Below are 12,500 nucleotides of genomic sequence, written 5' to 3'. Positions count from 1 at the left end.
GAGAGAGAAGAGAGGAGAGAGAAGAGGGGAGAGAGAGGGAAGGAGAGAGAAGAGAGAAGAGAGAAGAGAGAGAGAGAGAAGAGAGAGAGAGAGAGGAGAAGAGAAAGAAAAAGAGAAGAGAGAGAGAGAGAGGAGAAGAAGGGGAGAGAAAGAGAGAGAGAGAGAGAGAGAGAGAGAGAGGGAGAGAGAGAGAGGGAGAGAGAGAGAGAGAGAGAGAGGGAGAGAGAGAGAGAGAGAGAGAGGGAGAGGGAGAGGGAGAGAGAGAGGGAGAGGGAGAGGGAGAGGGAGAGAGAGAGAGAGAGAGAAGAGAGAAGAGAGAAGAGAGAAGAGAGGAGAGAGGAGAGAGGAGGGAGAGGGAGAGGGAGAGAGAGAGAAGAAAAAGAGAAAGAAAAAAAGAAAAAAAAAGAAAAGAGCAAATCCACCATCCCCTCCCAATGTAAACATCCGCACATGCGATCATATTTCCTTCCCCGAGATCCCCAAATCCGCGCCCGAGACACAGCTCCCGCGATGACCCACTCCTCGGGCAAAGTCACGTGACTACCTCGAGGCCTGCGGTGAGGGCTTGCGCGGCTTTCTCCAAGGAGGTAATAGGAGAGTTTACCTGGCGCCCCCCCCCCCACCCCCACCCCACACACATCCCTGGGAAAGGGGAGGGGGGATGAGGAGTGGGGTGCCGCGAACAATGACGAGGAATCAACTCGTACGTTGCATTCAGACACAATTGGGGAAGCTTTGCTTCTATTTATAACAATAGTAGTAATAGTGATAGTATTATTACTACTAATACGACCACTATAATAATAATAGTAATAGTATCAGTAATTGTAGTAGTAGTAGTAATGGTTGTAATAGTAGTAGTAGTAGTAGTAGTAGTAGTAGTAGTAGTAGTAGTAGTAGTAGTAGTAATAGTAGTAGTCATAGTCATGATAATAGCATAGTAACAGAAATAGTAGTAGTAAGAGTAAGAGTAAGAGTAAGAGTAATAGTAATAGTAGCAGTAGTAGTAGTAGTAGTAATAGTGGTTGCGGTATTGGCAGTAGTAGTAGTGGTGGTGGTGGCGGTAGTAGTAGTAGTAGTAGTAGTAGTAGTAGTAGTTGCAGTAGCAGTAGCAGTAGCAGTAGTAGTAGTAGTAGTAGTAGTAGTAGTAGTAGTAGTAGTAAATACTATATGACAACGATGAACATGTCGCACTTTAACGTTAATAAGAGAACCAAAACGGCTAATTTTCAACCATCACTCCCGCCAACGGTCCCGTCCAGAATGTATGGGGCCCAGCGAGCTAAATGACCACCTTGAGATTGCATAATATATTGCAGTAAATATCCCAACTCAAACCGCCAGCACCGCAAACGTTCCTCTAAGGCCTTCTCCAAACAGAGCAGCCCAACAGCTAACAATTTAAGTTTTCTTGTGAAAAATCCATTGGCAAACTTCTCCAATCAACCGGCGTGCGTTAGGCGTGCATCGAATACCAAATCATTCTCAACATGAGCGCCTTCCACCCTCGCCGTTCACACATCTCGAAACAGGGGAGATGAACAGCAGCATCCTTAAATGATTGCAGCATTTCCTCCAGCCCCTCAAATTCCCCATCACGAGAGTCCGAACGCCTCTGTCCGCTGACAACTCCCAGACCAGAAACCAATGTCGTAAAGTATTTCTTTGCTCTCCTAAAGGCGCGACAGAAAGCATAACAGGCAGCAGGCAGCTTCAAGACAGACGGAAAGCTGGATAGTGAGAGAACAGAATAGGAAAGAAAGGTGGGTAATAAAATGGGAGGGAAAGAGGGGAGGGAAGATGAAGGGAGAGAGGAAAGGAAAGAGTGATGGAAATATGAAAGATAAGACGAAGGGAGAGACGAAAGGAGAGTTATGGAAAGAAGGGAGGGACGACGAAAGGAGAATGGGAAGGAGAGCCGATGAGAGAGAAAGGGAAGGAAAGAGGGTAAGGAAGAGCAAGGGAGATGGATAGGGTTAGGTTGAATGGGAAAACGGAAACAGAAAGACGGAGAAAGAGGAATAGAGAGGAAGAGAAAGACGAAGGGGAAAAGGGAGAGAAATGAGAAGAAAAGGGAAAGGACGAAAGAGGGAACGAACTAGGGGTAAAAAAAGGGTGAGAAAAAAGGCAGTACATGCGAGGCCTAGAAGTGGCTCAGTAAATTGGGTTGAGAGCGAAGGGGAGCGAGGAAGACGAACGAAAAGAACACCTGACCGTGCAGAAAACAGGGAGCTACAACAAAGGCAATACAGAGACCAAGTTACAAGCCAATAAAAAAGAACAAACAGGAGACTCCGTGGAACACACAAACAACAACACACTCAAGGATAAATTACGTCCATCCAGTGGAGCATCAGACGTCGTAGCGAAAGCCCACATGATCCTCGCCCAAGGATGGACTTACAGAATACACAGATAAACACCATCGCCATAAATCAAACAAATAGAGCAAATCAACTACCCGCGAGACCCTCTCTGGTGACCCCGTCATGGAAGAAAAATATTCTAATTAATATGCAGTATCCCTATATCGAAAGCGCCAAAGTGCACAAAGCAGTTATCAAAGAGTTATGGCGAGGGAGAGCGAGACGCCGCAGCACGAGAGGACGGGCGAGGGGAAGCACCGGGCGAGGGAAGGGTATATACAAGCTAACATCACTAGGGCATGAGGGGAGCCTTGTTGTGTGATGGCGGTGTGTGTGTGTGTGTGTGAGGGCTGATAACTACACGCGTACACGCCCAGCCGTACCAGCCAGCAACCTTGCATAACCCAACCGCCCCCTTTTCTACGCCTTTTGACGGGTACGACTGGTTCTACTGACCTCTTTATCGGTGATTTCGACCGTCAATCACGTGCATAAGCTTCTTCTTTCCACAACACTATTTCTTATGTGTGAGCATCAAATACATCGACACACGTAAAATAATTAGAGACAATACATACTCAATTTGGAGTCACTGAACTCTGCTCGTCAACTGACAGGATAAAGTGCATGTAAGCGAAAATCTGCTTGTACATCTAGCCTAAAAATAAAAACAGACGTCACAAACAACTAACACTAACCAAACCCCACACTAACATCCTAAACAATGTCGAGCTACCTTACTGGGTATATCAGCACATGCCTAGCTTAACATATAACAACACACACATAAATAAACAAATGGATTTTGACTCATGCGCTAGGTTATGTAGGATCATCAAGCTATATAAACCACCAATAGAAGTTTCATCCAATCAACATTCTGCACTGTAAACGTTACGCACGCTAACTGGGTCGCATTCATGTCAAAGGTGAGAGCCTAGTTTCTGACTTGGTATTTTGACAAAGGTACACGTGCGTCTTAATACAAAAAGAAATGGGGCCCCTTAAAGCACGTACCCACGCATAAACATGGAGAACACAAGGATACAACGCAAGACTTGTAAACTTATCCCCGTCATGAACGTTTAAAAAATCTAGCTGTCGTACTCTGTGAATGAACCCGTCCCCCCTTGCCCTCGGCGCTCGCATGATGACGCACGCAATGCAGACAGTTGGCTTGATAACGGCCATTTAACGTCCTTTGACTCGAAAGATTCTCCTTCATCCTTGGCCCACATACCCCAAGACTCGCACCCAACCCTTCCTCACTATGTTAAGTGGCCCCGAGGTAACGCCTAAGTCTGGGAGGTTATCGTTCTTGCCCATTTTCATGGCGATTTTTTTTTCAATTTTCCTCTTTTGTATTCACTAGTGGAAATCCGTCATGGTTTTGATAGTATCTCATTTCTCTCTATCACTTTACTCCCACCCCCTCCCTTCTCCTCTACCTATACGCCCTCGTCAACTTCAGTTCACTCGCTCGCTCACTCCCTCCCTCTCCCTCCCTCCACCATAAACACTCCTCTCCCCATGCGTCATCGCAAAGCACATCAGCATCGATTAAAAATGCAATCGATCAAACCAAGGAGATAGAATTTTTTTAAAAAGCAAGGGAATGGACAAGAATTGGCGACTCTGGAAATGAGTTATGCTCTTTCCTATCAACATGAAACCAGCATCTGAATAGGTAAGCGACTTCATCAAATCCAACATAAATTACGCAATAGACCAAATACGAAGAAGCGACGAGAGGGAGGGAGTCACAATCGCACCAAAATGTTCATGTTAAGAGAGAGGAAAAGGGAGAGGAGGAGGAGGAGGAAGCGAGGGAGAGGATGGTAGAGAGGGAGAGGGAGGAAGTGCGAGGGGCAGAAGGTGCAGAAACAAACAGAGATAACTTGAATCTAAAACGCAGAACAAATAATTCGAAAGATAAAAGGAATAAAAACAATAAACAAGGTCAGCAAGTCAGCCACACATGAAGAAAGCGCCAGGTTAGCAATATCACATTACAACCGCCAACGTCACCGACACCAGGCGCGGCGCCGGGCCACTCCTGCCTTACACTGCACCAACTCGCAGGCTAAAGATTCATTGGAAAAGCCTGGGGAGGGGAAGGGGGGCTGTCCAATGACCTGCCGTATCTTGTTCGGGTTGAATGAATGAAGGGAAGGTCGAATTCACTTCGGGAGACTGCATGCAACGGCGTATCACGAATCGACACTACTCAGAGCGGTGTTCATAGAAGTGGCGAGTCTGTGCCATGTTCTGGAACAGGTATAAATACGAACGCTTAGAGGACTGTGAAATAGAAGGAGTTTCTCCCACGCTTCGGGTTCTGCGACCTATCATCTTGGCAATTGTGTGGCGCTGCGCGAGGACTTCCATTCCTGACGTCCGATGGTATAAATGAAAAAGATCAAAGATGCCTGACCTACCCCCCCCCTAAATAATCCAGCTATGCAATCCGCAACATCAGTATCTCGCAAAGATCCATTCTGGACAAAATCCCGTTGCTCTGGCGTGGTTTCAGTCCAACAAATGCCGACCACAAGTAGCGAAATACCGCCCACTTCTACGATGATCGGTAAACAAAGCACCAAAGTTTGTCCATTATCGTTGTTGCCTGGCGAGTCTGTTTTCGACATTCCCGGAATTTATGCTCAAAGCGTAAAGCTCTTTTTAACCACTTTTTAAAACGTAAATCACAGCGTTTTAATGATGGCTCCATTTTCATTGTCTTCTCGTCTTCTGTTAATGATCAGCTTAATGCAATATAATTACTGACCTATGATAGATTTTCACTAATAAATTTCAGAGCGCTCGTGAATGGAAAAAAGGAAACTATCATAAATCAATGAAGAAGCTCAGCAATAGTGCACGCCCCTCCGGTCAATGTCTGAATGGTTGATTTACTCTAAATACTAATGGGCTTCGGGGGAAATCGTGATGTTCAGCCACCTCTATAAAGTCTCTCGGGCGTACCAAATATATATATATTTCAACTGAAAATTTGAGCAAGAAATACATGCCTAAGGCATAAGCTGTGAAAATTCAGTCAGAGTCAGGCCGGAAAGATATCAACGATTCCGATAGCTTACAACCTATCATCCCCCCCCCTCTTTGCCGGAGAGACGACCCCCCAACAAACCCAACAGAACCGTAAAACCATAAACAAACACAGTATTATTCAACCGTAAGCTACAGCACCACCCGGACTCCCCCAACGTGACAAAGTCGGCAACAGTTCCGCCAAACGAGCAGAGGCGGCGCCGCGGTCATGCAGTCACAATGAACTTTGAGTGTGATCGTCACCTTCCCGGGTCACACGAGGGGAATTACAGATGTGTTTTAAGGTTAACGACTTGCAAGTGCATCGCGCATCTGGGGCTGTGGGATGGGCCTCACCTTTGTCATTTTAGCCTCTTACTCCGAAGGATAGAGATTTCTTCCCTACCAATTTTTGTCTTCAAGATGATTCGTTTTTTCTCTTTATATCCTAGAATTAAGAGTTCAGACCTTCGTAACACATTACTTGCAGCATACAGAAAACTCCAACATTTACACAAGAATTAAAGAATGTCCAATATTCAATTTCCTGGTGATTTAAGTATAAATTAAAAGTCTGTTTCATGATAATATGCAAGTCATTACTGTATTACTATATGGTGTATTGCTTTAAGGAGACTTTTAAAACAATGTGCATAGACCATTCGAACTTTCAACAAATGCATTTGTGAGCTTGAAAGGTTGCAAATCTATGGACTACTTCTGTTCACATTTACTCTTAAAAAAATGTTTTAAAAAAGGCAAAATTCCAATAGTGGAGGACACTTGTTAGGCTTAATCTATAGTTTTACTTAAATAAAATCATGTTTATGTATGAAGTTTATGTAATTGGCATTAACTTGGTATAATTAAACCAACTTGAAACCAAGATCTGTTCATCAAAATAATTTGTCAAAATATTGTCTATATTTGTTTCTACGTTTATATACTTACACACATACATATAATCATACACACATACATATATTCGCGGGATGGATATATATCTTGATAGATAGAAAGGTGTATATGATCGTATAAGCAATTCCGAGCGTGCGAATTATTAAAAGGCATGCTATTTGTGGCACTTAAAAAGTATGGGATGTCAAAATAAATCAAACTACACTATTAAAATAACCATAAACTAAGGCGTGGTGCATAAGGTTCCTCTTAGGGCAATTTGGAAAGTGAAGGTCACATGTAAAGTGTGTATGGATACCCCATGTGATCTGGAATTTAGGCCTACAATGAGTAAGTGTAACGTTTGACGGGATTAAAAACTAGCATAGAACCCGAGAAATCACCTCACTTCAAGGCTCTCGAGACTAGATTGATACTCACGTAATTTCCATGATCTCTTCGATAGATTGGGAGATCGATTGGGGTTCATGATGACCTGAAGGAAAGAATCTCCATCCACAACGGGACTTCACGGTAACGTTCACCAATCAGCTGGCTTACTCACTACTGTAAACAACCACCTTGTACCTTTATTTCACGCACCGTACGCTCGGTTAAGGTCATTAACACTAGCTCTATGTCAACCTGTGATGCTTGAGATCCTCGTGCACAAACCGGGTATTTGTAATTCGCCTCAGCTCTCGTCTATCGCATATAATATGAGGAGAGGCTGTCACACTCAACCCGACTCCATTTGAGGTCTCTCGGGGCACTGCCGGAGCGAGAAGCAACAGCGATTCTCATTGGTTAGACTGCGGGAGGCAACTCACCCAGCAGCCAACCAGAACTCAGCTTTCGATTTATCATGGCTTTCATGAAAATAAAGTCAAAATAAGAACTATGATCTTTTTTAAATATTGTATTTGTAGTTTTGTCTTTTACCCCATGAATATAAACTCCTATTATTACAGAGTGAATAATAAAGTGCCGTAACGCAAATATTTAAACACTGTATTAGCAAAAGGCTTTATTTAAACATGTAAGTTTCGTGTGACAACATAGGGATTATCTTTCATGATGTAAACATGTTGAAAACAGTCATTAGCAAAACAAACTTTTCTCCTATTTTGTGGCAGTCATACCGATGTCTCCTCTCCAGACAATGCCACAGCTATCCAGGGAACACTACATATGTGCAGGGACAATCGCCGGAGAAGAGAGTGCGAGAATATTTCTACTACATCGACCACCAAGGAATGGTATGCGCTGCCTATGTATAGTCCTCAAGAACGTTATGAACTGTATCAGTTTGGGTAATTCATCATCTATGTGAGGCCTTTTATTACTGATACTTATGATAATGTCCAGTTTTACCATTTGGAAGGAAGTCAGACAAATGTCATTTTTGTTGTTAACCAATTTTCGTCATAACTGGCCATTAACAATATTACGCAATAAACGGCATTATATAAATTGTTAAATGGGTAAATTTTCCGAACAACGCCGCGTTACGAAATACCACAAAAGTGGTATCGATGGATTCGATTCCTCTCAACCTCTACTATTCATTTAATGTGAAATTAATGAGTGCTTGCACCCCTGGACCCCACAATCTGGGTCCCGATAGTAGGGGAGGGCATGAAGTAGATCAGGGAAATTACGGGGTAAAATGTTACGAAATACCATAAAAATGGTATCGATGGATTCCTATCAACCTCTACTGTTCATATATAGTGTGCGATTCTACCTCTGGACCCTACAATCTGGGTCTCTTTTTTTAAGGCACTTCGTGCTACCTCGTCCTACTTCGGGGCATATTTCGCTTGCAAAATCTTAACCCAATGACCTACCTAACTTTGCTTAGTTTTGAATTAATCCCTAGCCAAGGGGGGGCTTCACCCCCCTGAACCCGCCCCCCCCTTTTAGGTCACTTCGTGCAACATACCTTGGGCAAGATACCCCGAATCCACCATATGCACCCTGAAATTTAAACATGGCTGTGTTTGCGTATTTACGGCTAGTAGCAAGCTGTGGACTGGAAACCCACAAGGAATTACCTGCATGTGCTGTTATGTTCTCTCAACAGATGGCGCAATATTCCCCATTGTTTACAGTATAATTATAGAGTGCCCTCTATTGAGTGGTCACGTCATTATCGGTCCTAGTTTCCTATCCTGAGGAATAGATAAGACGAAGACTCAGTTGCTGTCATCATGGCGCAGTGTGAAGGTTATTTGTGGTCACGGCATTTTCATCTACAGAACTAATTACGCATCATAAGTATCACAAAGTGCCCTGAATAGGGGAGATCCCCAGGGGGGCGTAGCTCCCTCTTCGTAAAGGCTGACTTTAAAACTAGGCAAAGTGAGGTAGGTTGTTGGGTTAAGGTTTTCGTGATACCAAAGTAGCATGAGGTAGCACGAAATGCCTTAAAAAGGGGGGGTAGGTCCAGGGAGGGGGCAAAGCCCCCCCTTGGCTAGGGCAAACTTCAAACCGAAGCAAAGTTAGGTAGGTAATTGGTTAAGATTTTGCATACGAAATATGTCTGGAATTCATATTTTACCCCGCAATTTCCCCGATCTACTTCATGCCCTCCCCTACTATCGGGACCCAGATTGTGGGCTTCATGGGTGCAAGCGCTCATTAATTTCACATTATATGAATAGTAGAGGTTGAGAGGAATCCATCAATACCACTTTTGTTGTATTTCGTAACGCTGCATTGTTCAGAAAATTTACCGTTAAATGTTCAGAATAGGATTATACGCAGAACGAGGAAAATAGATGATTGGCCCTGAGGAATACTTTTAATTTACAGAAAATTAATGTAAGGCACAACCACTTGTACAAGTCTATATGAACAATCTTGTTTGCAATTGTTCAGAAGGGATTGTCACATTATTGAACGTTTTGGGTCAAAGCGAAGAGAAAGAAATAGGGAAACAGTTAAAGAGACCTAAGATTAAGGTAGATAATTAAATTAGGGTGACATAAGGTAAACTGTCTTAGAGGTATGTCATTCAGTATGATATATTGCAAAATACTTTGTAAATAACATTGGAAATTCCAGAGTGTATCTCGTAGTACATGCTATTTTCGTCCTCACAAAGTCTTGTGAAATTAACCCCACCTGTACCTCATATCTTCTGATCTTGCCATATAGGTCCTTTGTATTATTTACCTGTTTTATATCTACTAAGAAGCAAGATTTTGATTGGGCACAGGCATAAAGTGGGTTTGGCTGAGTTCATCTAACTTTGTGCTAGTAGCAATACAAGGATGAATAAAGAATGGATATGCGTAATGTTACCTGAGAGAATCTTTATCACTAATTTTTTACATACATTATCTTGCACTTATCATTTTTCAAATTAGATTATTGCCAACAGATGACAAGCAATGTAATAGCAAACTGATGATTTATAAGTATCTAATATTTCTTTTGATAGTGCTTAGAAGGATGTCTTTTAAGGTTTCAGAGGATGGGCAAGGAATTATGAATATGATTAATTGACTAAGGATAATTTTGAAATGCAGATAACATTTCTTATGCAAGTATGATTCATTTATGCTATCCTATCTATGGTATTGTCTTTTCAGTGATATGAATATGTCAGTACAAATAAATACTGGACTATATATAAGATTATAAAATTATACCATCAGGCTTTCTTACAATTCACAGAATTATTTTCACAACCATTTATCAATAGCTTGCAACCCAGTATCCCCATTCTAAACAGGCTTTTAGAATCCTGTCATTAGATATTGCTAATTTATGTTACAGAGTACCATAGTATTAGTAAAATGTTTTATGTATTACTCTAAATATTGCCATGGTAACCATCATATATATTTGGCAACCAAATTTTTAGCTTTCCAGCAAGTATGGCATTCCGTTAACTTTTGACCTCCTATGTTTATTGATTGGCATAAACTCTGTTTGGTCTGTTATTAGTAAAGGCATTTTTAGGCCAGTTTTCTGGCAGTTCCATCACTAATTATCTTGTGTCCATCTGGGATAAACAGATAAGTCTCAGTTTGCACCCAGACCTGTCATTCAAAGAGAAGTAAACTTTAAAGCAGTTATCATAAAAGCTGTTGATAGTACATAATATTCATACAATTGTTGATGCCTACGGTATAGTAACTATACTTAAAAAATATACAAATATTCAAGTTCATTTTTGTTATAATGCTTCTTATGCTTAAAAAACCATCTTGTAATGTTAGTCAAAAAATATTTTGCCATCAACCTAAACAATATTGAAAGGAATTAATAACCAATAAGGATTTGGAAGATAGTAGTGGAATTGATGGAAGGGTACGAGATCATGGAAATGTGTATATTGGAATGGATATATTGAGGTAGAATTTCAGTCCTGTACTGTATTCTGAATTTTCTTTGCTGACATGGTGGGAAGTTAAGATATCGAACAAGATGGCAAAAGATGACTTGTATCAATCTTCAACTTATTAGAATAGTTATGTAGGATCACTAAGATAAGTAGTTAACCCATTGCGTACGGGTGTCATGACATACATGACGTAGGAGCTTTGGCCTGACGACGGGCGTCATGACGTACACGGATCACTGTGCTATTTTATTTTGCTATGAAAAAGGAATGAGTGATGATGGCTACTGCAATCCTAATTACTATAATTACCGTAATATCGTGCAAGCTTAACGTCCAAAACCTAGATGGCACCACTTTTTTCTAGCACCAGCAGGTGAGAGAGCCTTGAATGGCACCCATCCACGGTCTCTAGCATGCACTGTCTCTATAGAGCGATGGCACACACTAAGTTGATGAACCCTTGCTCTAAAGTACCGCCGATGAAGGATGTGCAGGCAGAACGAGAAGAGGAAGGTGACTCAATCCATACCCAGTGTCTAAAATGTGCTCCTGTGCCAATATGGATGTCTTTCACTGTGGCACTCACAGTCACAAGCACAGGTTTCATTCCTCTTCCCTACCTCTTCTTGTTATCTTTATTGTAGGTGGTTATATGTTTCGTATTCGTTCATGACAGCACAAAAATACGAAAAAATAAAGTTGCCTTTTGTCCTCCCATTAAACAGCAATACTTCTATCACATTGAGTATAAAGAAAATAATGAGCTAATATGGATAACATACTACAATTTTAGTCAACTGCAGCACTGATAGAGCCTGTCATACGGCACATATAAGTCTCTAAACTCAATAAAACACACAAAAAAATAAAACACAAAAACCGCTCTAGTTTTACAATGAATGACTGAAAGAGATTTGGATGCTTCAAATTATATTGCTTCAAGTGGTCTCTCTCTAAAATAAAACCTATCCTGGAGGCTGGGCGAGCAAATTTATCTCCGTCTGCAATGGGTTAATAGAAATATAAAAAAGTGGCTTCCCATTTTCTTATACTAGTTCATTTTCCTCTTACTGTATTCTTCTTGTGAGAAATGGACTCAAATTATAAGTATTCTGTAATTTGACTAGATATTAAATCCTGTCTAAATTAATGATGTTGAAGAAATTATATAAAAAGTAAAATGTTAATATAACATTAAGAAAACAGGACTAGTGTATAGATGATCAAGAACTGATAAAAAAAAACTCATTTATGTGTGTAGAAATACAATCAAAATTACCAAATGATTAAAATCATTTACATTAACATTTTTCAGCTTTTCTTGGATGATGCACGTATGAAGAATTTTACATCATGCTTCAAAGGTATGAAAAGTGTACAGTTAAAAAAGCAGGGGAGGGGCTACTTTTTAATTTTGAGTATTTTATATTTAGCTTACTAATACGTGGTCCCTTTGATAACAGTTATCAAACCTCTGACATAACCACATAACATGATTTTATATCCTTATCCAATCTAATTGTAAATGGAGATGCCATAGATTAAAATTTCATCCAGATCTGATCTGACTAGATGTAAGCTGTTAATTGATATTCAATTTCATATACCATAACAGCAAATGTTATCCAAAAGAGTGTCAAAATTATCAATTTTTAGATATACATTTCAAAAAGGTTTGAGCTGAAATAATTGTATATTAACTCTTCTGGTATGGTCAGTTTTATATGGTTGGATCACTTTTGTACTGCATTATTCTGTTTGTTAAAATCACAAGCAATTTATTTCTTCAGATATGATAACCTATTATATTAAATGCTTGTTAGTATCAC

General features: G+C 40.9%; 2 protein-coding genes across 6 annotated transcripts in view; one reads left to right on the top strand and one right to left on the bottom strand.

The window, feature by feature from the left end:
- Positions 1-7,088, bottom strand: part of kat80 (katanin p80) — a 223,894-nt gene extending 216,806 nt beyond the window's left edge. For all 5 annotated transcript variants that reach the window (XM_086537939.1, XM_086537932.1, XM_086537940.1 and 2 more), the window contains exon 1: positions 6,756-7,088. Coding sequence is in view for 4 of the 5 variants with exons in the window: in XM_086537932.1 (XP_086394058.1) it covers positions 6,756-6,804 (49 nt within the window). In the remaining variant the exon portion in view is untranslated. The remainder of the gene's footprint in view (positions 1-6,755) is intronic.
- Positions 7,089-7,355: 267 nt separating this feature from the next.
- The window catches only part of LOC122254368 (UPF0598 protein CG30010), a 9,852-nt gene continuing 4,707 nt past the window's right edge, over positions 7,356-12,500 (top strand). Inside the window, exons 1-2 of the mRNA XM_043018066.2 lie at positions 7,356-7,573; positions 11,987-12,035. Of these exons, the coding sequence (XP_042874000.2) occupies positions 7,400-7,573; positions 11,987-12,035 (223 nt within the window). The 5' untranslated portion in view covers positions 7,356-7,399. The remainder of the gene's footprint in view (positions 7,574-11,986; positions 12,036-12,500) is intronic.

The sequence above is a fragment of the Penaeus japonicus genome, unplaced genomic scaffold, assembly GCF_977035675.1.
Source record: "Penaeus japonicus unplaced genomic scaffold, GWHDUDI00000001_assembly GWHDUDI00000006, whole genome shotgun sequence".
In the NCBI taxonomy this organism is placed as follows: Eukaryota; Metazoa; Arthropoda; class Malacostraca; order Decapoda; family Penaeidae; genus Penaeus; species Penaeus japonicus.
This window is presented reverse-complemented; position numbering and strand designations above follow the sequence as displayed.